The sequence below is a fragment of the Serpula lacrymans genome, assembly GCF_000218685.1.
Source record: "Serpula lacrymans var. lacrymans S7.9 unplaced genomic scaffold SERLAscaffold_10, whole genome shotgun sequence".
Classification (NCBI taxonomy): Eukaryota; Fungi; Basidiomycota; class Agaricomycetes; order Boletales; family Serpulaceae; genus Serpula; species Serpula lacrymans.
The window spans coordinates 585,845-612,440 of NW_006763299.1; the positions used below are offsets into that span (position 1 = coordinate 585,845).

The following is a 26,596-nucleotide window of genomic DNA, read 5'->3' on the forward strand; positions in this document are numbered from 1 at the left end:
CGGCGTTTAACGCGTATTCTCATCCTGATTATTGGACTGAGGATGATCATCCATCACCGAGGAAGCGTATAAAGGTAAGTATGGTTAACAATAGTCTTTCAATAGACCTCACCTGTTTCGCCCCTGTTTAATGTCAGATTGATGGATCGGTTTCATTACACGATAAGAGTGCGCCGGAATCTACCAGATGGACTAATACAAATATACCGCACCCTGCGAATGTTTTCTTTCCCATCGAGTCTTCACCTCCGGCACGCGACACTTGTGTACGAGAACGGTTGACACGAAGCCTCAGCGCGAATTCTTTGTTTTCATCGCCCAGAGCTGTCAGGAATAGGAGCGCTCAACCTAGTAGTATTTCTTGTGATGCACCCTCCATTGAGGTTTTACCGGTATCACCACAAAAGGCTAGCGGCGAAATAAACGCGTATTCAGAGCTTTCTGCAAGGGAAGATCATGTTCGAGTCCGGTCCCATGGTGAAAAATATCATCCAAACATATCTCCTCCACGTTCGCCTTCTGTGGATCCGCTTTTACTGTATACGTCGTCAGCTCATGACCACAATTCTCGTTTTCTTGTTACTCCCCCGCGACGTGTCTCAGAATCCAGGGAAGCAGATACTTCACAATATACATCGCATACTCTGTTCGGATCATCAGAGCTGCCATTGGATTCATCTCCACTGACCATCCCGCCATCCTCTCCAACGCTCATCACGTCCAGCCTCACTTCACTATCAACACCGGTGGTACATCATCAGCCTTTAGTTCCCCCGGAAAGATCCAATGAACGGAGAAGCCCACCAGTGATACATACCCTGCAAGTTGAAGGTCTGGACAGTAATCGGTATAGTTTGCGTACTCGTCAAGCAAAACAGTTGAACCCTTATGCATATGACAAGCTTCTTTATAAGCAACAAATGCGCTCCAATCCCGATGCTATTGTGAAAATTGCCAGTCCAACGAGAGGCGCTCGGTCCACAGTCAGGGATCCGGCTAATGAGGAGACTCAAGAAGAGTGGACGATGCCGCAGGATGTTCCTAGTGACGAAGGCAATTCTCCAGGAAGGCGCAGAGGAGGGAAGCAGAGAGTCCCTCTTCCTGATGAAAATATCCAAGCAGGGTCGGGACACGAAGCACACAACTCCTCATGGGAGCCCAGATTTTTGCAAGAATTATCTAGCAGCGACGATGACGATGATGACGCCCGGAAACTAATCCGCGAAGCACGCAAAGCGAGAGAAGGGCGAGCTGGGAAGAGACCAATGCCAGGCAAGGCGAGGAGATTGAGGGCATTCCCATTCAAACCTACGGATGACCGTGGACACGAGAGAGATCGGAGTTCAGCGCCTCTTCCATCACCACCACTAGTCTCCCATGTGAGGATTTCCGCCAACTTGATATGCGCCGCTGAAGATCGTATTTTTTTGCTCCTAGCCTGATAGCCAACCAAGGTCGAGACGTCAATTTACTCCTATCACCGATCCCTTGTTACAATCGGCGAGTGCAACATCTAGTAAAGTTCGCCTTGAAAACCTGCCTCATTCCCCTATTTTCCACCATTCTGACGACGTAGGAGATCAATTCGATGCATATGGTGATCCCAGTGATATGGATAACGATAATATCACATTCCCTAAGTCGTCATCACCAAGCCTCCCAAAATCAAGTACAGGGCTAAGTGATGATGCAATAGGGAACCGGTCATTTCACCGCTCTCGCAAATCATCTAAAGATTCTTCCTCCGAGGAATCGTCCAGTACGGACTTGAGTCGGGATATGGATACAGAAGATCGTAAACGCTTTCGTGTTCTAAAGCGGATGATGCCGGCTGCCATGATCACGCGGATGATAGAAAAACCGAAAAACCAGGTGTCTCAGAGGCAGCGTACAACTGCGGAAGAAGGACCACTATTACCAGGCCAAGCTAGGGCTCGATTTCGGACCCGATTCGACGATCTCGAGATCAGAGGAGATTCCGAAAGTTCTGACATAGAACAACCACAGGCGCCTCAGCATGGTACGAAACACTTAAGGCTTTCTTCTGACTCGGAAGTAGAGATTGTCGAGATGCAGTCGAGAGCAAGGGATGGGGGAACTAGGCGTGATATAGATCTCTCCGCGAGCTCAGACGAGGTTTTCAGTAGCGATGATAATGTCAACGATGATACCATAAGCGAGTGGCTCGCCAGTGGGCCCTCAACGTCACATTCCCGTCCTCACCGCGAGGAGAATCTCATCGACTGGATGTTATCACGAACCAGAGCAGTAGGCAACACGCGAATATCCAAACGTCGACCTAAGAAGTCACACATCCGCTCTCGCCCGTCTAAAAGCATCCAAACTCGTCTTACCACTCATGGCCATTCCGGGAGCAGCAGAAAACGAGCAAGTATGCCGGGAGCTGGAGGTCATCGACCTCGTGTTCGTCGGGAACATCGACCATCTCGTTCATCTGGGGGACAACGTTCAACTTCGCAGGACAATCATTATTCCGGGGCTGAGTCTGAGGACAATCACGCAGAAAATGTCAAGCTTAAATCCAAGAAGAAGCGACAACATGCAGATATCCAAGATCATCTGTATGTCATACCCGAGGATAGTACACGTATCACATCTCGTTATCGCGATAATAACAATGAGGACACAGTACATCACAGTGCTGCTTACCAGGAAGCTAAGGAACTACTTCGATACAAAAGTCCCATTGTAGAAAACGATGTAAGCTCAAGGCACTCCATTCCAAGGCACTCCACTCCAGGGTTATCGCCTCCCAGGCGACGGCGAACCCATGCTGCGCCGCATATGATGCATGATGTTGCGAAGAGTTCTACAGCAGTTCAGAGATCCATCTTCGAGTTCGCAATGCCAACCTCGCGCCTGTCCCGTCATATCCCAGTTGACCTCGACATTCACCCGTTCGCTTCTGGAATGGCTTTTGATGCCACGACATATATTGGGAAAGGTTATCTCCACCAGTTCACATCTCTAATTTCCGGTCTAGCCCCCGTCACTGCACCGATCACATACAGCTTTCAAGGTGTAGATCTAGGGCCTACGACACCATCTTCTTCATTCTCATCAGCCTTGGCGTCAGTTTGCGACAATATCGTGCAACTCTTCGGAGGATTTGGAGACTTCGACGATGTAGAGGTACCAAGAGATCTGGAAAACGTCATGCGTGTAATATGTCACTTTACCTCTTGGTTTGCTACCACCGCAGACGAGGGGGAGTGTACAACGTTCGCTGTCCCTGTTCAAGAACACATACATAGCTTAATCTCCCGCTTGGATGAACTGCCTTTAAGTGCGATCTTATTGAAAGCATACTGGTTTGCAATCGAAGTTTCCTTCCGTCTCATGTTTGCTCTTAAGAAAAAACAGGGATGTTGGACTTCGTGTAATATCGATCCTCATGACTATGTCCTACCCTTGTCACGTCGGCTGCTTGGATTTGGTTTACGCCAGTCTCTCGATTCCATCGATGGCGAGCCAGGGAGCCTGAGTAGCGCTTCGACCGCTCAACGTGCAGTCGAATTGTGGATCTGCCTACTCCATTTAGTTTCCAGCTGCGATACTCCGAACGATCTACCTCAAGGCCATCCAAGCCATCCTTTTTGGAGGACTGTATACCAACTATTGCACGATAGTCAGAAGTCTCCTCAAATCAGTCCCAGCAGGAGCGAGTTCATTTGGCATACCATTTTCAGTTTTTGTGCGCTGTCCCAGTTTTCGATTCATGGAATGACCACGTCGCACTGTAGATTGCCTGCTTCTTGGGAGCTTGTATCTTTCGCTCTCAAGCAGATTCGGCTGACCGCAGATCCTCAAAGTGACAGTCTTTTGTCAGATCGTAGCCTCGGTAGTCGGGACGAGTATATTCATCTGATCATCTCTAGATGTTTCTTGCTATGGAGCAGGTGGCAATGGCGCCTCGATGATGGGTTGACAGTGTTTAACCAAATCATCGAAGTTTTCAAAAGTCGTAAATTCGCCAATCTGCTTCGGGAAAGACCAGACTTCCCTACTTTCATGCTGCAGAACGATTTGAATCTGCTATCCAAAAGTAATCACGGCGAGACTGCTTTCGAGCTGTTCTTGAAACTCATCGTTCAGGCATCGCAAGATCACCCGGATGGTGACGAAGATGCCCGTCGTATGAAATCATCCCAAGTTAGGAAGCTACTTCAGCTAGCCATTCCGGTCGGTTCTGTTCCATTCACGAAAGCCGAGCCGCCTAGTGCACATGAGCTCTCCATGCTCTATAATCGATTTAGTGCTTTAGTGGTCGCCATTCATCTCGATCCAGTTGTCGTGAACCTTCGACGTCGACTAGCTCAAGCTCGTCGATACGTAAATTTCAAAGAAGCTGATGATACCACCAGGCTTGCATGTATCCGAGGGATGATGCACTTTGCTATCATGTTGCGACATCATTATCTGCCATTAGATGATCTTCTGGCTTGGTTGTCAGAGATGTGTGAAATACTCCTCTCTGAATTCAAAGAATTGGACGTTCCGGCAAGCAAAGATGGTAAACCTCAGCCAACAAATGCTGTCAAAGACAGGATTATTCTGGCCATTCAGGTTCTCCTCGGTTCTGTTCGTCGTATCATCGAAACTCCTAGCATGGACGATACCCAAAAGCCGGCTGAGTATCCCGACCCAGCTTTACTGGAGGGTCGTAAGTACTCATTGATACGCATGTAATTTCAAAATCTCACTTTCATCCGTAGCATGGGTCACACAGATATTCTCTGCCTCGACGAATCTTGCAAGCTTGTCGAAAACAGGTGAAGAAATCAGGCGCTTAGTACAGTCCTTCCTGGATGCTCGCACATCGGTCATCCCCAATGCTCCTGTGGCAACCACAGTGTCCGTAGAAAGCCAGGAAAGTCAAGATGAATATGGGCAACTGCTTTGGGACTTGGATGATCCAGAATTATTGGCTGCTCTCGGCGACGATACTGGATCCTCCTTAGTAGCTGACGTCAAAGTGAAGGAAGAAACGGTGTGCAAGGTACGAATGTATTCGGTTCGAGTAGATCTTTTTATCGAATCCATTGGCATAGGTCATCGACAAACACATCTCACCAGCCATATATCGGTTGGTTTGCAAACATTTTAGCGATGTTTCTGCTCCTTCAATAGAAGACTACTGCCGCACCGCTGATAAGTGGATTGATTGTTGGGTGGGATGTGCTAGTGTTTTGGTCCAGAATCGAAAAAGAGTGAGGCTTCGTTTCAATGTTGCCCCTATTTGTCTTACCGACAAGCTGCTCAGGATTGGTCGTTGTTCATGAAACTTGGTCCTCAGTCTTGGGAAAGGATTATTGATCCTGCCTGGCGTCGAAGAGTTGGCCTTCGATTCACGTTTACGCTTCTCCAACTTGATCGAGGCGCATTTAATGTAAGCATGGTTAATTGTTTTCAGGATATGATTATTGAACATTAGAAGTCCTACAAGGATTATTTTGTCGAAGTATTACTAGAATCCATCGTCTCTGCCACCGTGACGCTCGAACATGAATATATGTCTTTGTTGTTCTCCATAGACAGACTCCACCATCCTTTGCTTCGCGGAGTCGATGTATCAGGCCTTTCACCGGATTATAAAGCTTCGAAGGCTCAATTTAAAGCGACACGGTTGCAAGTACTGGATGGTAAATCTCATTAGTTTCATAATGTAGTGTTTTATTGATGTCGTTCTGGTCAGTCGTGTTCTCCAACCTCTCTACGAGGCTACGTCTCGATACCAGTGATGGAAGCCTGAAGGCCGAGAATCAGGCCTTTGTAGGATTTTTGGTCACCTTGTTCACAACCATGCATGACACGTATGAGGTCTGCATCCTCTCTCCATGTGTTGACTCTCACTCACGTGCGAAATATATAGCACACAAAGGTCCGCAAGGAAGACAACACCAGCTATTCTGATTTCTGCCGCCAGGTTGGGAAGTTTCTGCTGCGTCATCAAGAGCTGATTTCACATCCTCGTCTCCATCGATGGGTTGATTGGGGACGAAAGTTAGTTGAGGAGGGTGTTCCACCTGTGCCTGGTAGTGATTTGTAACAGTATGGAACTCTTAGGCGTTGAGCATGCATGCTAGACTCGGGTGGTCATTGATACAATGCATGATTTTAATCTTGGAGTAAAAAACCAGCACTAGCACGAATTTCTTAGTGACATTAGTCTGAGAGTCTTTTTATATGCCGTATTTTTCGAGGTAAGGGACGATATGTTTTCCGAATTGCTGTGGTAGAGTATCCGTAGTCACCTAAAACAGTAAGGGCGTCTCACGAAAGGAGCAAACAGAAGTAATTGTTGCATTTGGGCTGTTGTTAGCTTTCATGTCTTTACTGGAAATCCAACCTGGGTCTTCGAATTCGTAGCCTTAATTATCTTTGTATTGGCCCTATCAAGGCATGCCGGAGAGTCTTTTGGTTCCCTCGGTATTATCTGGCCTCGAGGCTGGGAGTATCTCGGATACTGGTTCAGCAACAGGCCAGGACTTATCAGTCCCCAGGTTTCCTCACACGCGTGCCCAACTGTCGTCTATCGCCCGTCAACACAAGCCATTGGAAGGATACGATAGTGATGCGGAGGGCGACGATACCACTCGTGTCAGCAGCTCTCTTGTCAACAAAGTCGTTGCTCTGCTCGATGGTGAGCATGAAGATGAGCTCAAGGCGCTGCTGAAGGATGCCTTTGGCGTTGATAATGATATGGTCAGTGTCGTGTTGCTCAAGTTCGTAAATTGTATTCCTGACGATAATACTTCAGGTGGAACAGCATGTTTTGGATTTGATGCATAAACATCGCGACGACGTTGCTGGAGTCCCATTTCTCTTCTTAACACCCACTCGGCGTCCATCGCGACCTTCATCTCGCGCGTCGTCTCACTCTGTTAGAGTCGGTGGAAACCGACCGGACACGCCAAATTCGGTCCCTAGCTCTCCTCTCGCGATAGCCTTTAGAAGGCCTCACACCCCTGCAACTTCTCCTCTGGCGGGTGGTGCTGGTGTAGCCTCTTCATATATGTCTGCCCGTAGCGAATCCCCTATGAACTCTCCTACCTTTGCGCACGCTCAGGCAACTCAAGCTTACAATCAGTTTACGTCGAGTTTACCCTCATCACCGTTATCGTCACCTCGTTTGCTTAATGCTAAAGCTTCCGAGTTCAAACCAATACCCAGACCTCTCTCTGCAGCATCCTCAAACCCAAGCTCATTTCCTGGTTATAGAACCGAAACCCCTTCTCCAGATTTGTGGGCACATAATTCCTTGAGGGCAACCTCAAACCTGGCTATAGCAGCTCCCCTGATGCCTGACCAGGGCCTTATGCCTCGAGCACTCACACCGAGTTCTCTTCGCTCCTCCTTACGTCCCAACGATAAGGATGACGACGACGATCCCTTCGATCCTTTTGCCACTCAGCCGACCAATCGATCCTTCCATCCCATAACAATAACCGATTTCGATTCACAGTGGTCTGCTACTCCGTCATCTGATGCCTCTATTGGAAGTCCATATATGAATGATGATCAAGGACAACACCAAGATGCATATGATCCTGGAAATGCTGCTCTGGAAACAGACTATGAGGCCGCTGCATTGTTGACCGATGGCATGACGCCTTTTGATGTCCTAAGTTCCGTCTTCGGTTCAACTCTCGCCCCTTCAGAGCTCGAAGAAGCTCTGGCGAATAATGGCTATGACTTTGAACGTGCTATGGCGTGGCTTGTGGATCGTGCACTACCTACCTTACCTCAGCACCCCGGACCTCAAATCAGAGTGCAGCCAATGGGCGGTCGCGTCACCTTAGTCTCCAGAGAGGGGACAGGAGGAGCTGTACGTACTGGTAGAGCTGGGTATACCCTTCCAACTGCTTTTCCGGCACGACCCATGCCAAGGCCAGTTCAAGGCCGCCCAGTACAAGGAGGTAACCGAGTTTGTCGATACTTCGTGGCGGGAGAATGTTTACGGGCGGACTGTCGATTCAGGTTGGTGTCAGTTATGTTACTGCTGCCGTCACCTTCATTTTCTTTCTTTATAGCCACGATCTTGAAAGGGCTCTGTGTCGCTTTTGGTTGCGTGGTACCTGTGCAAAGCAAGATAATTGCGAGTTTTTGCATCATTTACCCAAAGATGTCGACGTTTCGACCATTACAAATGCATTCTCTCGTACAAATATAGGTACGAACAATACGTCGAACCCCTCGCCTAGTCCACCACCGGATGAATACCCTGCCCTCGCCACCAGTAACGCTATAGCAGGCCGAGGCAAGAGGGGAGGACATGGATACGGTCGCGACGAAGTGGTTCACCACGACCCCGGGAGAACTAGATTCGCTGCTGCTGTCAAACGTGCTCCGCAGGTCCCCGTTCCGTCAGACTCTACACTGGCTGCGCGCCGCGAAGTTATGGGTAGTTCAGCCGATAACCTGCACCACCGATCTGCTATCGTTGCACCAAGGCCATCGCCTCGCTTGAAGTTGCGCATTCCTTCGCTATTGCCCACCTTACTTACGGGTGAATCGATAAGTAGTCTATACATGGCATATCGTTCACGGGCACTGCAGCTGGGCGCTGCTCGCAATGCTTGCCTTTCACGCGCTGCAGACGCATGGAGGCGCGGTGATGGTGCAGCTGCTAAAAGGTTTAGCAGAGAGGGGCATGATCTGAACACCAAAATGGGCACCGAGATGACAGATGCCGCAGGTAAACTGGTTCGGGAACGTGCAAACCTTTCTGAGCAGGCCGTAAAATCAAGGGAGCTGAGTTGGTCTGATGACATAGGTGACAGAACAGCCCGGGGTCGGGTTTCAGGAGGTGGTTTGGGTGTTTGTCTAGGGATTGCTCGAAAAGATATTGGGGGCGAGGGTAAGCTGACCTCCGATGAGAGGACAGAAACCATGTTGGATCTACACGGATTACATTCCAATGAAGCCACAGAGATCCTTGAGGAATTCCTGCTTTCGGTAAGTGGCATAGTGAATTGACAAGTCGCTGTAGACTGATGTTTTGTTATAGTTGGAGCAGGAACATTTCTTGGGACTGGGTGCGTACTTTTAATTACACTTTAATCACTTGATCTGACATGCATGTATGTACAGCCTATGTGGTTGTCGGTGAAGAAAAACATACCGGGACTCAAGACGTTGCTCGTGGTGCATCGCGCGCTCGCCTAGCTACTGGAGTTCGAGAATGGTTACACCGGTGGGGTTATCCCTGGAGCGAGCGTGATGGTGTAATATGCGTGGATGCACTTACACATGCTTAAAAGCAAATTTGATGCTAAGCTAGACAACGGATTTTGATTTATAGCTTTCTTTGGTCCTATATTGCTTGTATTTGTGGGATGTTATGATTAGGTAGATAACGCAAAATTTGTACTGGTGTAACGTTGTTCCTGTACATGCGAAATGAAATTAAAAGTGACATACTTTATACCCTGCACAAACCAAACAATTATCGTACTTCCTGGATCATCGTATGCTGATAATCCAATGCTCTCAATGTCGCCTACTATGCTCTGATGCTACATGGTAAGCTTACGAGCTGAGCGCTGAACGTCAAACAGGCCGTATTTCAAGTTGTTTCGCGTAGTAACATTGCCACATGTCAGGCGGGTAACGTGGCCAACAACTGCCACTTGCCTACGGCGCAACTCTGACATCCCACCACACTGCCTGTCTTATAGTCAGGACTGGGTCATTATATCCTTTCAGACTTCTACGGCCATGTCTGTTGCTCAACAAACCGAAGGCGAGGAGCAGAATCCTCGTACTTACTCCATCGACCTGAGTCTTGAGCTGGAACACCAACTCAACAACGAGCCAGATGCGCTCGACTCGCCCACTGCAGAAAGGCCACATTCGCTTGATCCACATGTCCTTGCCTCCATTGTCGCGCAGCTCAGGACGTCACTCTCAGATATCACAAAGGAGCGCGATGATCTCGTGCTTTCGCTGGGAGAAACCCGAAGTCGCGAGAACGGCTTACAGGACACGCTGGCCCACATGACGCAGAAATATACCAGAATGCAAGAGGAACTAGATATAGCCAATGCTAAAATTAAGGATGATGAAGATGCCATTTCTATGCTCAGAACGAAGGTGGAGGAAAGCAGGTTCGGAGCTGTCCACTCTTCTACTTCGATGTTCCAGACTAATATATATAACATTGATAACATTAGGCGCGGTCTCATGAGGCTGCAAACTGAGAGTCGTCGAGCGAGCCAAGTTCCTGTGGGACTTGATTTATCTCGCGCGAGTCTTCCAGGACTTGGAGGTCCCTCGTCTTCGAAACGCACTTCCTTCGCCCCGCCCAGCTCACCAGGAGTTTCCCGTATCAACAGTCATAGACGTATTTCCTCGGTCTCCGATGCCAACTTCAACATTTTATCAAGCCCTCATATACCTAATTTGTCGTTCCCTGACAACAGCACGAGCGTCCCCGGAAACTCTAGACGAATGTCAGGGATCTTCGGACGCACATCACCGCAACATCTTGATGATCACACAGACGATAACGCTATAGCCGAGTCAGAGTCTTTGCGTTCGGAACTCAAGGCCATTAAGACTGAATTGGAGGAAGTCAAGCATGAGCTACGGGAGACATCTGAAGCAAGAGAAGCTTCAGAGACTTGCGTGAAGGCTCTTCGAGAGTTTATACAGGAGTATAAGGTTGGCGAGCAACCAATTCCAGGCGACGATCTGGTCAGAAAGACATCCAACAGCCCTGCGGGCACCGGCCGGTCCGCTGCAGAGACGCACAAGAGTAGTGCTTCTGGAGGGGGGTGGGGCTTCAAACTTTGGAGAGGGGAAGAGACGACGAAGACAGTTCCATCAAACATCCCTGTTCCGGCACCTTCCAACGCTTCTAACGCTCCATTGGCGAAGAAGCTGGGAGGGTTTTTTAGTTCTCGGTCCGCACCGTCTGGAGAATCATTCTCCCCCCTACGACAGTCTCAGCTCCGCGAGCAGGTCCCGCTATACAATGGACTCTCTGATACATCTTCTGTTGAAGAATCTGTAGCAGAGCCCGTTAGTCCATTGACGACAGCAAGCGACTTTCCTGCAGGGGTGGTAGTACGTGATGTCAGCGGTCCACTGTCGTTGGATCTAGTGGGACCAGATCAAGCCAAAGAGAGACCCGAATCACAGATTTCCTATTCTTCAAAGGGAAATTTGGAATAGTTCGCGCAATTGAGTGTTTGTCGATTATGAGGTCAAGACTTTGTATGCACCTACTTAATGTTCCTCAGATACCCGTACATTACGATTCTTGGAAGCCTCAAAGGTCTTTTACGGAACATTGCATGCACCCAGGCTCAGTTACTTCACCAGTTGACTATGGCGTATATTATAAACTGTAATATGATGTTTACAATCCGGGTCTGTCAAAGCCTTAGAGAATATAGATAGTAGTCATCGGTCTGGATCCAGAACAGCGCGAGCGTATTACATTACGGAAATTACCTATGTTGAATGCACGAAGTATGAATGCATGAAGTATGAAAGCTAAGTAACAGTAAAAGTAAAATAAAGATCTAAAAAGTACATAGAAGTGAAAGGGGCGTGTGTTAAGTAGTTTTGGTCTTGGTCTTGTTCCTGCGAGTTTCGATATCTTTCCTGGTCATGCGGGTCCCCAATAATGTATCCCAGTGAACAAAGAACGGTTGAGAGAAATTGGACTTGATGCCAATTGTCTAATGAAAGTAATGATGTCAGCGTCGAAAAGGTATTACAAGCCAAATAATATACCTGATGGTGTATGTCATGATAGTCTGCGTTGTTGGTGCTGAGTATTTGAAGAGGGTCGAACGGGAAATTATAGCCACAGTGATCATCGACCGTTTTGCAGGTGCTGAATGCAAACAAGAGGATTGATTGACGAATGGTCAAACAGGATAGATACTCGGCAACCATGGCACCCATCGTATCCAAAAGGAAGCCTTCCACAGGATGGTTATACAGCGCCCCGAAAGCATAAGGGACATATAGCCTGTGGTGTACAGAATGTAAATGCTTGTACAAGAACTTGTTGGTGTGCATCAAGCGGTGAAGGAAATATTGCCATGTATCGATTACGAACCTAAAGCGGTGATTTTAGTAAACGATCAGAGAAAGGAGTTTTATAGCATATAGACGCACATAGCAAAGAAAAGTTGAGCCATTGGGATTCCCCACCAATAAAGCCATTGCACTATCCCAGCACCCCTTGACTCCAGAAAATCCTGACCTGCTTCATCCCCTATGGTGCGATGAATGATGGAAACTAGGATCCGACCAATGGTTGACATGGCTTCCTGATGGCCAGAGAGTGTGTATGGTGGAGCATCCGTCAACCAGAATATTCCTAACATCGTTTGAACAGAATGTTGCAAAACAACGGCCCAGACGACGTCCCAGCGTGAAGCCAAGTTGCGAGATTTGACTTCAGCGGATTCGTGTATGCGATATCTGTCCAGCCATTTCCACCCGGATATGTCGAGGAGATGAAAAAAAAAAGAGAGCAGCCAGTAGGCAAGAACTGGGGCAGCGAGAGCTAGGGCATAGTCTGGTATGTCTCTGAGCAATGTCGGACGATAACTGAAATAAAATGGTACATCGGTCACCGGTGTACATACATCCTGGCCGTCATAGAAAGATTGGCATGTTGTGTTCATGGCGAGAGGGATGGGATCAAGGAGCACAATGCTCAGATTTCGCAGAACTTATGTCGATGGAGTAGCAGTGTTGGCTTGAATACCACCGTACGACAATTTCTCGATTTTCACATCATTCCTTACAGCGTACGTAAGCTTGCCGCACAGCTTTTCACCGCGTTCTGAGTTACGTTTCGGATTTCCCCTTTGCACCAATTGTACATGTCATGCGCTGGGTTATTACACAATTACATGTTCGCAACCTGGCACCAACGCTCTGGCAACCTGGCTTCCCTAGGGATCATCCGGGGTCCTTATAACCATCAGTTGGAATAATGTGGAGTTGAAAGCCAGCATGCGTACTGTTTTCGAACGGGGAAGGGTATAGCATCAGAATGGGCACAAACCAATGTCAGACGTGGGAGGTGCTGCGATATAGGTGGCGTTACGAAATCATATGGCAGCTCAAGGTGAAGTTTCCAACTTACCACCGTCTTCTATTGCAGGACAATCAGCATTTTCAATAACTCCAGCGTGTGTCAGAGTTGAAACAGCGAGCAGGAGTGCAAAGAGTCGATAGCTAACAGAGAATGGCGACATGGATAGCTGGAGATTGGTGTTAAGCTGCAAGAATACCGTTAAACCGGGTACGAGACCTTTGCCAGCCATTATAAAACTTTCAGTGCATAGGGTTGAATCGTATCAATGAAATAGAAAATGTTTCATATCATGGATCTATCACTAACGTTTTATTTATGACATTCATTCTTCTGTCAAAAAGCTGTTTTTACCATGTATGGCATCCGTCGACGTCAGGCCAGAAAAGGTGCAAAAGCCTGCGACATGGCTATATAAAAACCGAATTTTGCGATATTTCTGATACCCTACGCTCTGATCCTAGGAAATAGATCAAGGAAATAGTACAGCCGTGCATCAGTTTGAAGATAAGCCACTGATAAGCCCCATCTGTGATCTGGAAGTGTTCAAAAAATGCTGTACGTGCCATCCAAACATCGATATAGCTTGTCATCCTGCTGATGGATTTATTTATATCATAGCCAAAAAGTGTACCGGAAAACTACAAGTTCCAGGAACACTACGCTAACATGTACACTGCCAGTGAGTACAGTACACTGATGCGCGCAGCTGCATAGAAAACACACGATCTGATCTGACACAGATTCTGACTAGGCTCAACGCAATGTTTGCTAACCGAGCCAAGGCTGGACGTTGTAATGCATTAATCATGACGCTTGCCCTCCATCGTCCCTGAACTTATAGGTCAGGTTTTCCTCTTGAACTTTAGCCTACATGTATCAACTGACATCTACAAGTAGCGTTTCACTCGCGTCTGTAGCGGGTGACGAAGGTGACGAAGGCAATCTCAGTCGCAGGGATACTGACCCGAAACTCCCCTTTTGGGCTATTCTGGTCTGCATTACTTGCACAGTTGTCAACCTCGTATCTGTATCACAGCACTCACGCTATGAGTCGCATCCGTATGCGTTCCTCTCGAACACGCCTCGATTAGCAAAGCAGGAAATTGCTAAACTTCGCCGACCCTCCCAATTTATTGGCTTTGACCAAATTGATCGTTCAGCATCGTTTCAGCACAAGCACTTTGTCAATTACCCATTCCTCCTTACTCAGGTAGACAAGGGTGCACAGGAGAAGGTTTTTAATGGTGGCGATCCCAGAAGGCTTATGACTCCTATCGGGACAATATCGCCGGAAGACCGAAGGGTTCACATTACTCCAACGGTTAGTCTACGATAGATATACTATCGTGTTATCGCACTAACCGTTCGTTTAACTGTAACATAGATATCAACTATATTACAATTCAGAGCACTGGACTTCGGGATGGAACATTGCCAATTGCAAGTTGTCCTTCCAACATCAGTAGCAAGCAAGTCATCTACGACACTAGAGCCATCTTCACTAGTGCTTGAACTGAACCGCCTTGATGCATCTGGTGCTATGGATGCTAGTACCTTGTCCTACAAAACATGTCCTGGTTTTATCGGTAAGATCGCCGATATAAAGGTGGATTATGGTTTAACATGGAGTCACAACTTCACATGTGCGACGGATGAGGTGATCACATTCGAGCTTGCATGTAGCAGCTCGAAGAATCCTGGCGGTGAATGTTACGTTGACTGGTGGCAAACCAAGGGGCAATCAAACCCAGGTCAGTTCGGCATTTGTTTATTCCATGTCGGGATCTTGCTGAGGAATTTGATTCCGTACCAGCTGTGTTTCTTACCCAACACACATCTGTTTAACATCGTAATATGCGAGTTCTAGTGCTAGTTCAGGCCCGGGCTCAAATCGAGAAATCGCCATCACAATATATGGTGTACTTCCTTCATCTCATAAATTCTTCTGGATTAATAGGCTCATTGGGAGACTACTACTGCATCGTACATTCCTGTTTTTGACCATTATTGTAAAGCCTGTACCGAATATCTAGACTCTGACAGCTGTGCAAACGCCCGACATTCTCACATCTTGCACTAAGTCATACTTGAAACCAGGATCATGACACTGATGGCAACTTTCAGAACTCATCGATACAGTGTACTATGGCTCCTTTTCACACTGTCAATAAAACTTTGTCGGATTTGATTGTGTTCTCTTGTTAGTATCAGAGGACATTCTTTGGTATATGGCCTATGTATCTACAAAGTTAGAATGAAATCCAAAGTGACACTAAAGCTGGGGACACAAATCATTGTGGAATTTCACAAGATTACACCAAGAAGCAACTTTTGGATGAATTTTGTAGCTACAACTGATACAGCTTTACTACAAGAATGGAGTATGCCTGTAATCTACAGGATTTTCCGCACAAAATATCTCTATGAACAGAAATAATCTATGCAAAACTGAGGGCTGTAGATAGAAATCATTGTGAAATGTTGATTTGCTGGCACTGCTGTGTGACAAAGAGTGGCAGAGTGTGTCTGATCTGAGGACACATTTTAAATCCTTCTTGTACACTGCTACTTCTATTCCCCTTCATTTGGTGCCTACTTGCCTTATTCACCATGGTCTTCTGTGCTCTATCTAAACATGTAAAGCATATCAAGCAGCTCTGCACAATGAAAAACATGCTGGAGCAGGCTGTTGGTGTTACAACCAAAGTTTTCATACTCTGACACATAGTGAGAACAAGCAAAGAGGGGTGAGTGAGAGAGTGGATAAACTCCCTTAGGTTTAGGACCAAGCTAGCTGATGGTATTCAACAGGAGGACTGGCTGAGGAGTCTCCTTGATCTATTGGGGCTTATATACAACTACAAACTATTTGTACATGTGTACTTTACAGTTGATAACAGTGGTGGCTGATGATGCCATAGGGCGCAGCCCATGTGACTAGCTTCACTACATGAGAGAGTTGTATCTAAAAAATAAAGAGAAGCAGTGCAGTATGAGAAAGTGAATGATACAAGTGGAGTTTGAAAATAAAGGAAAGTGCCATATAGCACAAGAGAGAAGGTTGGAGCGGGGATTGAAGGTTTAAGAGTCCAAAAATTGTGTATCATAATAGTTGTCATGTATTGTATTGAGCTGGCAAAGCCTCCCAGTGAGAAAAGGAAGGGAGTAAGAATGATTGCAGAAGAATTTGGCATTCCTACACAGTACAAAATTATTCACAACCATGGAAGAACAATGTCAATGTTTGCATTTAATGGAGAAAAACAAAAGGTCTTGCCTGCACAAGAGCTCACAATGGTCCATTTTCTTCTCAAATCAGCAAAACATGGATTTCCACTTTTGACTTGAGAAAATTGTGGCTTATGCTAATGCCATTATTAAGAGAAGGAAGGGACAAGACTTTGTTCCGAAGTCAGACTGTATAGGCAAGCAATGGGTATTCCTATTTCTTGATTGACACCATGACCAGTTGCAAACTCATTGGGGAAAAAAGCCTTGACACTCAGACTTTCAGAGAATCAAGGCACTCAATCCTCTGAATGTCAAGCATTGGCTCAACTTAGTTGAGGAGCATATTGTAAAGAAAGGTATACAACCTAAGGATATATATGGGATGGATGAATCTGGCTTCCCATTGTCATCAACCACTCACACTCATCAGTGCATTGGAGGTCATGGTGTCAAGTTTCAGCATGTTGCAGGCTCAAGTGATTACAAGGATGTGACTGTGTTAGTCACTATATGTGCTGATGGCACCATACTTTGTCCGATGATTGTGAAAACACCAACAAGATTCTATCTAGGGGCACTGGAGAACAACTATAGAGGCTACAACTCAAATGAATAGTGGTACAACCTATCAAAGGGGGGAGGTTGTCATACTAATGTTGGTAGACACTAGAAGAGGACTCGCTCCCCATGTATAGCTTTAGTACATATACTACAATATATGAGGTACTATACAGTCGTAAATAAAGTTCAAAGTCTGATGTCTAGCATGTGACTGATCACATGGTGAGTCTAGATACTGATCAGGTGATGCATCACATAATTGGTCATGTGACTATGAAAAGTCCGAAATGTAAAGTAAAGTAAATGGTCACGTGATCAGTCACTTGACTTGGAAAATGAAAAGTAAAAGTACAGAAGAGTGAAGTATAAGTAGGTGCTGGTATGTTGATTGTAACAATGATCATCGATAAAGGGATGAACTTCATGCAGAAATGGGCAGAAAACAATGTAGCTCATGCTTCATAAGTGACATTCTCATAATCCCATTGCATGGCATGATCTAAGTGCCTATAGTATTGTACACTCACCAAATGGCTGGACATATGGTGAGCTTTGTCTAGATTGGATGATTCATGACTTCAACCCTGAAACAAGGGAGAAAGTTAGAGAAAGGACCCAAGTTTTTCTTATAGATGGACATAGCTCCTATTTCACTCCTGAGCTTCTTGAGTATGTTATCAACGACGACATTTGCATCCTCAGCTACCCACCACACTATACTCATGTTCTTCAGGGTCTTGATGTTGTGTGGTTTGCAATAATAAAGGCTGAATTTGGAGATAAGGTTACTCAGTTCCAGGCACTGCACTGGAAGAAGGTTAGCAAAGCAGACTTTACTGGCACTTTTGGGCAAGCTTTTTGCAAGCTTTTACACCTGATCTGGTCAAGACAGCATTCTGGGTAATGGAGGTGCATCCTTTTGACCCTGAAGTTATCAAACCAGATCAGATGAAACCAAGCATGGAGACCTCAATTTATGGTGACTTTCTCCCTTACCCAAGTCCAGCTTGTGCTATGCTGTTAGTATTCTCAAACTATCAGCCAACTTTATTTGAGCTGTCCCTATCCACTTATACCCTGTTTTCCCCATTGCAGGGCCATCCTAATTCCATGAAAGCTTTGAATCACCTTCTGAAACCTCTCCACATACTCTATCACCCTTTCATCATTGCCATGACACTGAACTTCTTAATACCCCCAAAACACCTTCAAAGAGGATGTAACAGATGGCTGCTTCACTGTCCCAGACATCATAAGGCTCATTTCTTGTATCCAAAGCAAGAATGCACAAGGGACTCACCATACCAGCACCAGTCTTTCAAAAGCCTCTCCTTCTCCCACAACCCAACTGGAGTTTTCTGGCTCCCACTCAGCTCTTATCAGAAGATGTTGGTGATAATGAGTGTTGGTGGGAATGGGCACACCAGCTTGAGGAAGAACTTCAGCTAGCAAGGCAACACCTTGTTTCTTACAAAAAGATAAGTGCAGGACAGAATGCACAAATTGTAATCCAAGGTCTCACCTTGCAGAAATTGAATCAAATACTCAATGTGAGTGACAAGAGAAAGGACTCCAGCTGATCAAAGTTGTACCCCAAGGAAAATTAACAGCACATGACAGCAGAGATTTGTTGAGGAGTTAAGGCAAGACCAGGCCGATTGGGCATGGAAGGCTGAGTGTGAGTGGCTAAGCATAGAGGGAGTTTAAAAGATAAAATTGGCCTAAGAAACTAAAGAGGGTGAGAAAGCTGAAGCACACAGATTCCAAGGTGGTTACAGATGATGTTACGATACACAATTTTCGGACCTTTAATTTTCATTCTCCTCTTTAACTTTATACTGTAGTTTTCACACACTGTGCCATGTGGTACTTCCCATTTTGTTCAAACTCCACCTTCTTGCGCTACGCTGCCTTTATTCTTATTTAGCTACAAGTCTCTCATGCAGTGGAGCTGGTCACATGGGCTGCGCCCTCTGACATCATCAGCCACTGATTTTATCAACTGTACAGTACAAACACTCTGTATTACAGTGCGCGACACACTTTTTCGGCGCCTCAAATGTCAGTGACACACATTCATTATTCCACGCTGGAAATACCATGTTTTTTTGCGAAAACTATTGCAATAGGACCGTATTAGATACTACTGTAAGGTATGCTGAACAAAATGCGATGAATTCAAACAAAGTAAAAATCACGACAAAAATTGAGACTGTGATGACTATTGGTACCGAAACATCGCTTTCTGGTAGAGTATGCAGCATTACATGCATGTAAGTATCGAGGAACGGGCGGGGACCTTATCAGCGGCTCATGAGAGCCTTAATCTCGGCAGGATGACCGACTCTACGGTGTGACTTGAACACTTTGACTGCAAATGCAGTCTGATAAGCATCAAGTCCTTTCCTGAATGTTGCTCATGATTAAACCAAGGATGTATATGTAAAATAGAAGTGAAGAAACTCACGAGTATGAGTCCATGTAGCGCCATGTCTTACGGAAAAAGTGTCGGATCGTGATTGTGTCACACATTTTGAGACACTGCGGCACGAGGACTTTGGCAGTCGAGAACTTGCCATCTGATACTTTGCGATAGCCTGGTACAAATAGAATAAGAATGATTTGAATTAAACGGGAGTGAAAAGACTCACGGTACTTCATAAATCCCCATAGCATTTCGATAGGGTTAAGTTCGCAATGGAACTTGGGCAGATACATGCAAATGTGACCGCGCCCCTCGATGTATTTTTGTAGCATCGGTTTTTTGTTCACAAAGTCGTCCTGCAACAAGAGAACACGATACATACAGCACCAATCACTCACTGGCTGAATATCGGGCTGATCAGCCTGCGCGACATCATCTTCCGGCACTGCATCCTCTTGGCCCATAGCCTCTGCCTCTGCAACACGTCTCGCGGCGTCTTTCTTCACCTCCGACATTTTGCACTCCTTGCACTTCCCCACTGGTTTCCCGGCCTTTGACCTCTTCATCAGCTCATCCCAGACCGACTCGCTGTCGATGATGAGAACTGCAGTTAGAAAACCACACACAAAACAAACTAACACACAATCCTCCCAGATTCCACGGAACTTGTTTATGGGCTTTGCCTCCTAGAACAGTGGAGTGGTCTGGTTGTTCGTGGGGTGGTACATATAAAGATCCTTCAAAGTAAAACCCAGAGGTGTATGAGTGTGGGTTTTGAGGAGGAGGGATAGTTGAATTTATAGGAAGATAGGTGCTTTGTGGCGAGTATAGATGAGCACTACCTTGCTAATGGTAGCACAAGGTAGGTTTGAGAACAACGAGGATGACGAGGTGACGAGATTCCCAGTGATAGCAGGCTCCTGACGCACAAACTGTAGTGCTCAGAAGGACTCTAATCAAAAGGGATGACAATGACTTCAAAAGTGGGAAGTGACAATAACAGCAGTTGACAGTGGTAGAAGTGGGAAGTGTTGTGACCACACTGGATCACAAGTAGCAGAGTAGTGAACTTGAGAGTAGAGAAGAAGTCTGGATTGGAGTTCTTGTTTTTTTTTACAAGGTAAAATACAGGGGTTTATATAGTAAAAGAAAAGTAGGCTATGCACAGTATAGCTGTGCAAAAAGAATGAGAAAGAACATGAAGGAAGGAATGTATGCTGACAAATCCTGCGTAGGGAGTACAGGATAAGATTGTCAAAAAAAGGAAAAGAAAGAGATAGAACAATCAATGCTGTGAGTAATGTCACAGGTTTGTACAGCCATAAAGTAAAGTCCAATAGCAAAAAGAGAGCAGGAAAATCATGATGTCATGGGAAGATGCAGTAAAAAAAAGGGCAAGGCAAAACACTATCAGTATCAACACAGTTCCTTTATTGTCAGTCAGGCATTCTAAAAAAATATGTGTCCATAAAAATGATTCAAAAATCAAAAATAATCGCACTGTAAATGAATGTTCTGCTGAAGAAAAAGAAACTGGAGCCACCGGTCCACCACCTAGTCCAAATCCGACAGTTCCATGGCCTTACCAATGGACTGGTTGTGTTGGACCACCTGATCAAACGAGGGAGGGAGAGGAGTAGTTCCAATTTGGAACAAGTGAGTCCCAGGCAGCGTGTGGTAGGTGTAGCTGTAGCGAAGACGATGGACAAAAGATAAGTGTACCCAAGTGAATGGGACAGCGATGAACATGGGCGACGCAAGGGGATGAACCTTCTCCAGCTCAAAAACTACCCACCCACGCTCCAACCAGGCAAGACGAGCGACCAATGTTTTGATAGTATATGATGGCAGATCGACGTCATGAAGATGGACCTGTTGCCCTATTTGAACCGGCCGCCGGGGCTTTGCTGATATCAGCAGTGGCACGTGGTAGTCAACGGATCGGCGACGGAAGCGGATAGGAAGTGGTGACATCAGAAATGGTGGGGGTGCAAATAAAATGAGGAGGAGGAGGGTGGAGGTGACGGAAAAGTGGATTAAAATGGGGATCCAGAAACGACCATCAGGTGAGAATAAAAAGGAGAGGAAGGGGCCCATGGTGGGGCTAGGCAAAGGAAGGGGAGTAAGGGAAACGACAAAAGTGAGGGCGCAATGCAATGTGTAGCCAGTGGCGACGCAAAAATTTGCCGAAATGCGAAAACACGGAAAGTACCGGATGGAAAAGCAAAGGTGAGCGTGACTGGATTGCCTAATAGAGGTGGTGCCGATCAGCCACAAGTTCAAAAAGGGCAATATTAATTACTATTCCACGTGGCACTGTGCCTGTGTGGCGCAAAGGCGAGTCTTTTTGAATATTTGCTTCGTTATTGACACCTGTCCATGCTACCAATCAACTTTGGTGTATGACAACGGTCAATATTAGCCGTGTAAAACCCTACAAAGGGCCACTGCCAGGACAGTGTGTAGACCGGCCCGAACCAATTGTAGTCACCCAGGAAGGTGAAGAAGAGTTTGAAGTCGAACAGGTGGTGGAGGCACGCTTGAAGTGTGGTAAATTAGAGTTTCTAGTCCTATGGAAAGGCTATGAAGACGAGGACAGAACGTGGGAGCCAGAAGCCCATCTGGATAACTCCCGCAACACTGTTCACAAATTTTATTCTAAGAATCCCTCACATGGATTCAAAACTTTTTAATTCCCTTTTTCAAACTATGCCCGAAAATTTAACTACCACCTCCGGTATTTGGTCTTGCCTGGAAGTCGAGCCTTAGAAGGGGGGTAGTGTTACGATAACACAATTTTTGGACCTTTCCTTTAATTTTCATTCTCCGCCTTAACCTTTTACTATAGTTCACACTCCGTGCCATGCGGCACTTTCCTTTTTTGTTCTAACTCCACTTTCTCGCACGACACTGCCTTTATTCTTCTTTTAGACACAAAGTCTCTCACGCAGTGGAGCTGATCACATGGGCTGCGCCCTCTGACATCATCAGCCACTGCTTTTATCAACTGTACAGTACATAGGTACAAACACTCTGTATTAGTATAAATACCCCAATAGATCAAGGAGACTCCTCAGCGAGTCCTCCTGTTGTTAACCAACAAACTCTCTGCAGCCTAAGGGGTAACCACTTCCCATTCACTACCTTTATAGTGTGTTCTTGTGTGCGCCAGAGTAACTAACTCTTGGTTGTTACAACTTCAGATATTCAAAATACACATTTTACTCTATGCTACTCCTAGTCTGGTCCGAAGTAAGGACCTTTGGCAGGAACCCCTGCTTTGGTAGTAATAGAGAAGGCACCATGAGCAGCACATCCGGTTTGAACTCGGCATTTTGTGACTAGTCACACCAGAAAAAATCACATAAAGGTTTCAGCTGAAACAGCTACTGTAGAGAACAAATATTATGTATATGATCCCTACTATTGCATTGCAACTACGACAATTTATGTAGCACCTTGAACCCATATAACTCTGAATATCATCCTATTTCTTTTTGCCCATGTTTTGGTTCAGGTGTGTCTGCAATTTGTAGCAGTGTTTTAATTGGAGTGGCTGACAGTTTCACTATCTCAATGGCTCAGCATCTGTTTGGGATGGAAGAAAAATTTGAAACTAGTGTTGTTCGTCATCTGAGAGCTTCACTATCAACTCTACCGATTCACACAAAGGCTAAGTGGTGAGTTACGCTGGTTGAAGCTGACAAATTATGACATTCATTTGTTTACAGTATGAGAAAACATGCATTGGCCAGGGCTTGAACCTGGGACTCCAGCTTTCCTGGTCTGGTACTTTACCAACTAAGCTACCAAGGCGTACTTGGAAAGCATACTGATTGGTTGCATGCCCAGAAGGTCCAGAATCACTGTACACGGGTGTGGATCCCATTGTGTTGTGATAGAAGCAATAGCTAGCCTTTACTGTGATGCTCAGCCATATTCAATCGGAGCGGTTGAGTTTAAAATCAAGGTGCAAAAGAGCTCAATATTCGTGTTATTGGCACCGAAGGGGGGGTTCATGCCAAATGGTCTTACTTTGGTGCAGACCTTATTTACAACATATCGACTTATCATATATTGAATTAGGTAAGCAAGGGAGACTACACTACTCCTTCAAGTGTAAGAACAAAGATATTATTATACTAATAAACATATCAGTCACATGAGGCGTGAGAAAACATTGTCGAGCAGTTGAGAAATGAATTTTTGAAAGCTCTTCTCCCATAAATGGGAGTCGGCGATGGTATCGCGCTTTCTGGGGTCCTCAGCCACTCACTTTTCGGGGCCTTTCCGAGTAATAAACTGGCAGTGGCTTGCACCTGTACAGTCGACCGGAAACCTCCTCGATCCTCCCGAAAGTGAATGTACCAGGTAGTACCGACTACGACAAGTAGACGACACTGACAACCCACAGATTCTCAAAATGGTACGTAGCATTTTATACCTGCATTATGTGGTGCTGATTGTACATGATAGACTAAACGTACACGCAAAGTTGGTGTTACCGGAAAGTATGGTACGGTATGTACACCCATTCAGATATGGTAGTAGATAGTGGTTTTCTGAGTCTTATGGGTCCTGCATATCTAGCGTTACGGTGCCTCTCTGCGAAAGCAAGTGAAAAAGGTACGTTTTTGTATTCTCGGGCTGTACAGAATGAGTCTCAACCGAGATGGGATACGCAGATGGAAATCACACAACATGCTCGTTACACCTGTACATTTTGTGGCAAGGTAGGCCTTTTTTATGAATGCAGGTACGTGTGATAAATTCTTATGTTTGAACTTTCCAGGACTCTGTGAAACGCACGGCTGTTGGTATCTGGAATTGTAGCGCATGTAAAAAAGTTATTGCAGGGGGCGCGTGGACTGTTTCTACCACAGCAGCTGCGACTGTACGGAGGTGCGTCGAGTTAGTTATTCTCATTGGTCGTCGAAATTAATTTCTCTCGTTAGCACCGTTCGTCGATTACGGGAATTGACAGAAGCATAAAACCTGATGGGCTATTTCTCTATTTCTCTTTTGTTCTATGTTATGCAATCCATGATCATCTACATGGCATGAATCCAGACAATCTCCACATTGTATTGATATCAGGGCTTGGCAGGTAAAATTGGCTAGTACTCGAGGCTGGTGCGTTGGAGAAGTACTTACATACATCCTGTTCTTTTGATTGGATCAGTTGCAGAATGAACGATCCATAGAAAACCGCACGATGAAAACGACTAATTTGTTTGCAGGTTATCAGACGTTTTATTCCAGGTTCATTTATGTTCAGCAGCTGGAAAGCAGTCTACCCACCGACACTGAAATATTAATATTACTCTAAGTTATATTTTCACAAGTTACGCCGCTCCTTTATGCTAGTTACAACTTCCCATGTCCCTTTTTCCACCGCAGCCACTGCGAAAACTGGTCGCTCATCTTGCTGTACACCTTTTCCCAATCTCGACAGATGAGTGTATCCCCAAGCCTATCTGCATTGAAATCTCTCTTCAAAAAGTCTCCCTTTTCTAGGCTGTCTGTGGCATCACACAGAAATGACTGCCGCAGGTAGTTTAGACAATGTCGAAAATGACCAGACGTCGGTATCGAGTGGTCACGATGCATGAAAGCACGCTCCATCTCGCGGATACAGTGAAGTTGGTGAGAAAAAACAAGTGCGAAGATCCTATAGTCAGGACCCATGTGTACACGGCCCAATCCTTGCGGATGTGTTGTGAGCGTTGTCCATTCCTTGTCCAGTAGTGAATAGGTCGAGTTGAGTGTAAAATGGACAGATTCTTGCAGAGTCAACGCTACCGTATCAAGTTTTCTCACAGGAAACGCGATAGGGTAGTCGTCTCCTATATATGCTTTAACAATATTTTGATTTCAGCCTTCAAGTTCAACCAAAGGTGATATTTCAAAAGCTCACTTAGATTTTTCGACTCGAAGTCTTGTCTTTGCTTTCGATAGAAGTCGAGGCATTGGTAAACCGTGATGCAGCAATTCGACACGACAAGCAGCCAGAGCACCCAGTATGAAAGTTGTTTCTTCTGTGCGGTCATTGTACCAGATCTGAGGCACGCACAACATGTTCTCGAAAGATGCTGTTATATCATTCTGGCTCATCAAACTGTCTGAGGCGTTGAAGTTGGACAGATGCCTTACGGCATTCAGCATCTTGGAGTGCTTCTGGCATGCGATCATCGCGTCTCAGCAAATTGTCAGTATCCCCATGTATTGAAACCGGTTCACAGCCCTCATCCTCATGCATCGCATCACTTACATCACAGAGCTGGTGACATTCCACAGGAACGGTGGTTATTTGGGTGCGCCGGTGTTATGTTTGATGATCAGTTTCGTACTCATCAGCATTATCACAGTTGACATGATGGTACACATTGACAGTAATTACTTATCGCAGTGCTTTCGCTTAATTGGACCTCGGTGAAAGCCTTTTGCGAAATGCATGTTTTCAGTGTTATACACGCAATAATCCTTCGATCTAAACTCGAGGGGGGAAATAGTTTCACTGCAAACATCGGTTCTTTGATCCACCCGAATAGCTCTGGCTACTAATACAATGGCCTTGCCATTTCGTTCCAGCTGGGGGTATGCTGCAGCGATCTCGGTTTCCCTTTTGCTACTCGCCGTTGCCATAGTCAGAACATATGTCGAGCAGTATGAAGTCTATACTAATAGTATGTACCTTCATTATCACGGTCTGATTGGCTTTATATTAATTAGCTCATTCTGTAGAACAACATATCTTTACTGTATCAACAGGAGACCCTGTCGTTATGGATATCTATAATACTGCCCATTATCAGCTTGATGAGGATGGGATGCAAGAATATGCCCACCTTATGCCCCTCAGTGGACACACCGTCTACGTCAGCGAGAATCCTGGAGAGGCGCCCGATGTCTATACAGTAACTTTATTCCACCAACTAAAATGCCTGGAAATTATCCATCGCGAGTATCTTGATCCCTCCCTCCCTCTCATCCCATCTGCACTCCTCAGCCATTGCCTTAACTACCTGCGACAAACAATTTTATGTCGCCCAAATCTGCGACTGGAATCCGTAACAACGCGTTCAGCGAAGTCAGCTCAAGGGTATGAAGCGGTCTGCCGGGATTGGACAGAAGTATATGAGGAGGCGGAGAGAAACAATAGAGTATACTTTAACACTGGTAATAGTACCGAATAAATATGTTCGTAGTTTGTGTTGTAGCTCTAAATCAACTCATATCAACGCAAAAGAAGTATCATCGTGCATGACATTTTATTGTTATACATGTGT

At 45.8% G+C, this 26,596-nt stretch overlaps 12 protein-coding genes across 12 annotated transcripts; 8 read left to right on the plus strand and 4 right to left on the minus strand.

Annotated features, from left to right (window-relative positions):
* Window positions 1–863: 863 nt before the first annotated feature.
* SERLADRAFT_472802 (uncharacterized protein) lies at window positions 864–1,275 on the plus strand (the record flags this gene model as incomplete). Its single annotated transcript, XM_007320723.1, has 1 exon — window positions 864–1,275. A coding segment is annotated over one exon (354 nt), but the record flags the coding sequence as incomplete, so codon positions are not given.
* Window positions 1,276–3,917: 2,642 nt separating this feature from the next.
* Window positions 3,918–5,598, plus strand: SERLADRAFT_472803 (uncharacterized protein; the record flags this gene model as incomplete). Its single annotated transcript, XM_007320724.1, has 5 exons — window positions 3,918–4,684; window positions 4,737–5,020; window positions 5,073–5,231; window positions 5,285–5,410; window positions 5,459–5,598. Coding segments are annotated over 5 exons (1,359 nt in total), but the record flags the coding sequence as incomplete, so codon positions are not given.
* A 118-nt stretch (window positions 5,599–5,716) lies between these two features.
* Window positions 5,717–6,143, plus strand: SERLADRAFT_395149 (uncharacterized protein; the record flags this gene model as incomplete). Its single annotated transcript, XM_007320725.1, has 2 exons — window positions 5,717–5,841; window positions 5,894–6,143. 2 exons carry the CDS (start codon window positions 5,824–5,826, stop codon window positions 6,068–6,070), a joined length of 195 nt encoding a protein of 64 aa, XP_007320787.1.
* A 280-nt stretch (window positions 6,144–6,423) lies between these two features.
* Window positions 6,424–9,443, plus strand: SERLADRAFT_451125 (uncharacterized protein; the record flags this gene model as incomplete). Its single annotated transcript, XM_007320726.1, has 6 exons — window positions 6,424–6,490; window positions 6,518–6,726; window positions 6,782–8,001; window positions 8,055–8,979; window positions 9,032–9,059; window positions 9,115–9,443. The coding sequence occupies 6 exons, from the start codon at window positions 6,424–6,426 to the stop codon at window positions 9,279–9,281; spliced, it is 2,616 nt and encodes an 871-aa protein (XP_007320788.1).
* A 766-nt stretch (window positions 9,444–10,209) lies between these two features.
* Window positions 10,210–12,758, minus strand: SERLADRAFT_472811 (uncharacterized protein; the record flags this gene model as incomplete). The annotated part of the gene is made up of 3 exons (XM_007320727.1): window positions 10,210–11,711; window positions 11,767–12,097; window positions 12,157–12,758. 3 exons carry the CDS (start codon window positions 12,669–12,671, stop codon window positions 11,586–11,588), a joined length of 972 nt encoding a protein of 323 aa, XP_007320789.1.
* Window positions 12,759–12,770: 12 nt separating this feature from the next.
* On the minus strand, window positions 12,771–13,378 carry SERLADRAFT_472813 (uncharacterized protein; the record flags this gene model as incomplete). Its single annotated transcript, XM_007320728.1, has 3 exons — window positions 12,771–12,963; window positions 13,014–13,078; window positions 13,139–13,378. 2 exons carry the CDS (start codon window positions 13,317–13,319, stop codon window positions 13,041–13,043), a joined length of 219 nt encoding a protein of 72 aa, XP_007320790.1.
* A 928-nt stretch (window positions 13,379–14,306) lies between these two features.
* SERLADRAFT_451130 (uncharacterized protein) lies at window positions 14,307–15,137 on the plus strand (the record flags this gene model as incomplete). Its single annotated transcript, XM_007320729.1, has 3 exons — window positions 14,307–14,411; window positions 14,475–14,841; window positions 14,904–15,137. 3 exons carry the CDS (start codon window positions 14,355–14,357, stop codon window positions 14,933–14,935), a joined length of 456 nt encoding a protein of 151 aa, XP_007320791.1.
* A 4,048-nt stretch (window positions 15,138–19,185) lies between these two features.
* On the minus strand, window positions 19,186–19,822 carry SERLADRAFT_409823 (uncharacterized protein; the record flags this gene model as incomplete). Its single annotated transcript, XM_007320730.1, has 4 exons — window positions 19,186–19,288; window positions 19,350–19,479; window positions 19,534–19,663; window positions 19,706–19,822. 4 exons carry the CDS (start codon window positions 19,820–19,822, stop codon window positions 19,186–19,188), a joined length of 480 nt encoding a protein of 159 aa, XP_007320792.1.
* A 2,878-nt stretch (window positions 19,823–22,700) lies between these two features.
* SERLADRAFT_472820 (uncharacterized protein) lies at window positions 22,701–23,398 on the plus strand (the record flags this gene model as incomplete). The annotated part of the gene is made up of 3 exons (XM_007320731.1): window positions 22,701–22,818; window positions 22,887–22,987; window positions 23,242–23,398. Coding segments are annotated over 2 exons (240 nt in total), but the record flags the coding sequence as incomplete, so codon positions are not given.
* Window positions 23,399–23,620: 222 nt separating this feature from the next.
* SERLADRAFT_472821 (uncharacterized protein) lies at window positions 23,621–24,477 on the plus strand (the record flags this gene model as incomplete). The annotated part of the gene is made up of 6 exons (XM_007320732.1): window positions 23,621–23,733; window positions 23,784–23,828; window positions 23,898–23,933; window positions 23,993–24,040; window positions 24,100–24,209; window positions 24,263–24,477. The coding sequence occupies 6 exons, from the start codon at window positions 23,731–23,733 to the stop codon at window positions 24,297–24,299; spliced, it is 279 nt and encodes a 92-aa protein (XP_007320794.1).
* A 197-nt stretch (window positions 24,478–24,674) lies between these two features.
* SERLADRAFT_409825 (uncharacterized protein) lies at window positions 24,675–25,357 on the minus strand (the record flags this gene model as incomplete). Its single annotated transcript, XM_007320733.1, has 2 exons — window positions 24,675–25,162; window positions 25,225–25,357. 2 exons carry the CDS (start codon window positions 25,355–25,357, stop codon window positions 24,675–24,677), a joined length of 621 nt encoding a protein of 206 aa, XP_007320795.1.
* A 518-nt stretch (window positions 25,358–25,875) lies between these two features.
* SERLADRAFT_440278 (uncharacterized protein) lies at window positions 25,876–26,503 on the plus strand (the record flags this gene model as incomplete). Its single annotated transcript, XM_007320734.1, has 2 exons — window positions 25,876–25,993; window positions 26,052–26,503. The coding sequence occupies 2 exons, from the start codon at window positions 25,876–25,878 to the stop codon at window positions 26,501–26,503; spliced, it is 570 nt and encodes a 189-aa protein (XP_007320796.1).
* Window positions 26,504–26,596: the final 93 nt, after the last annotated feature.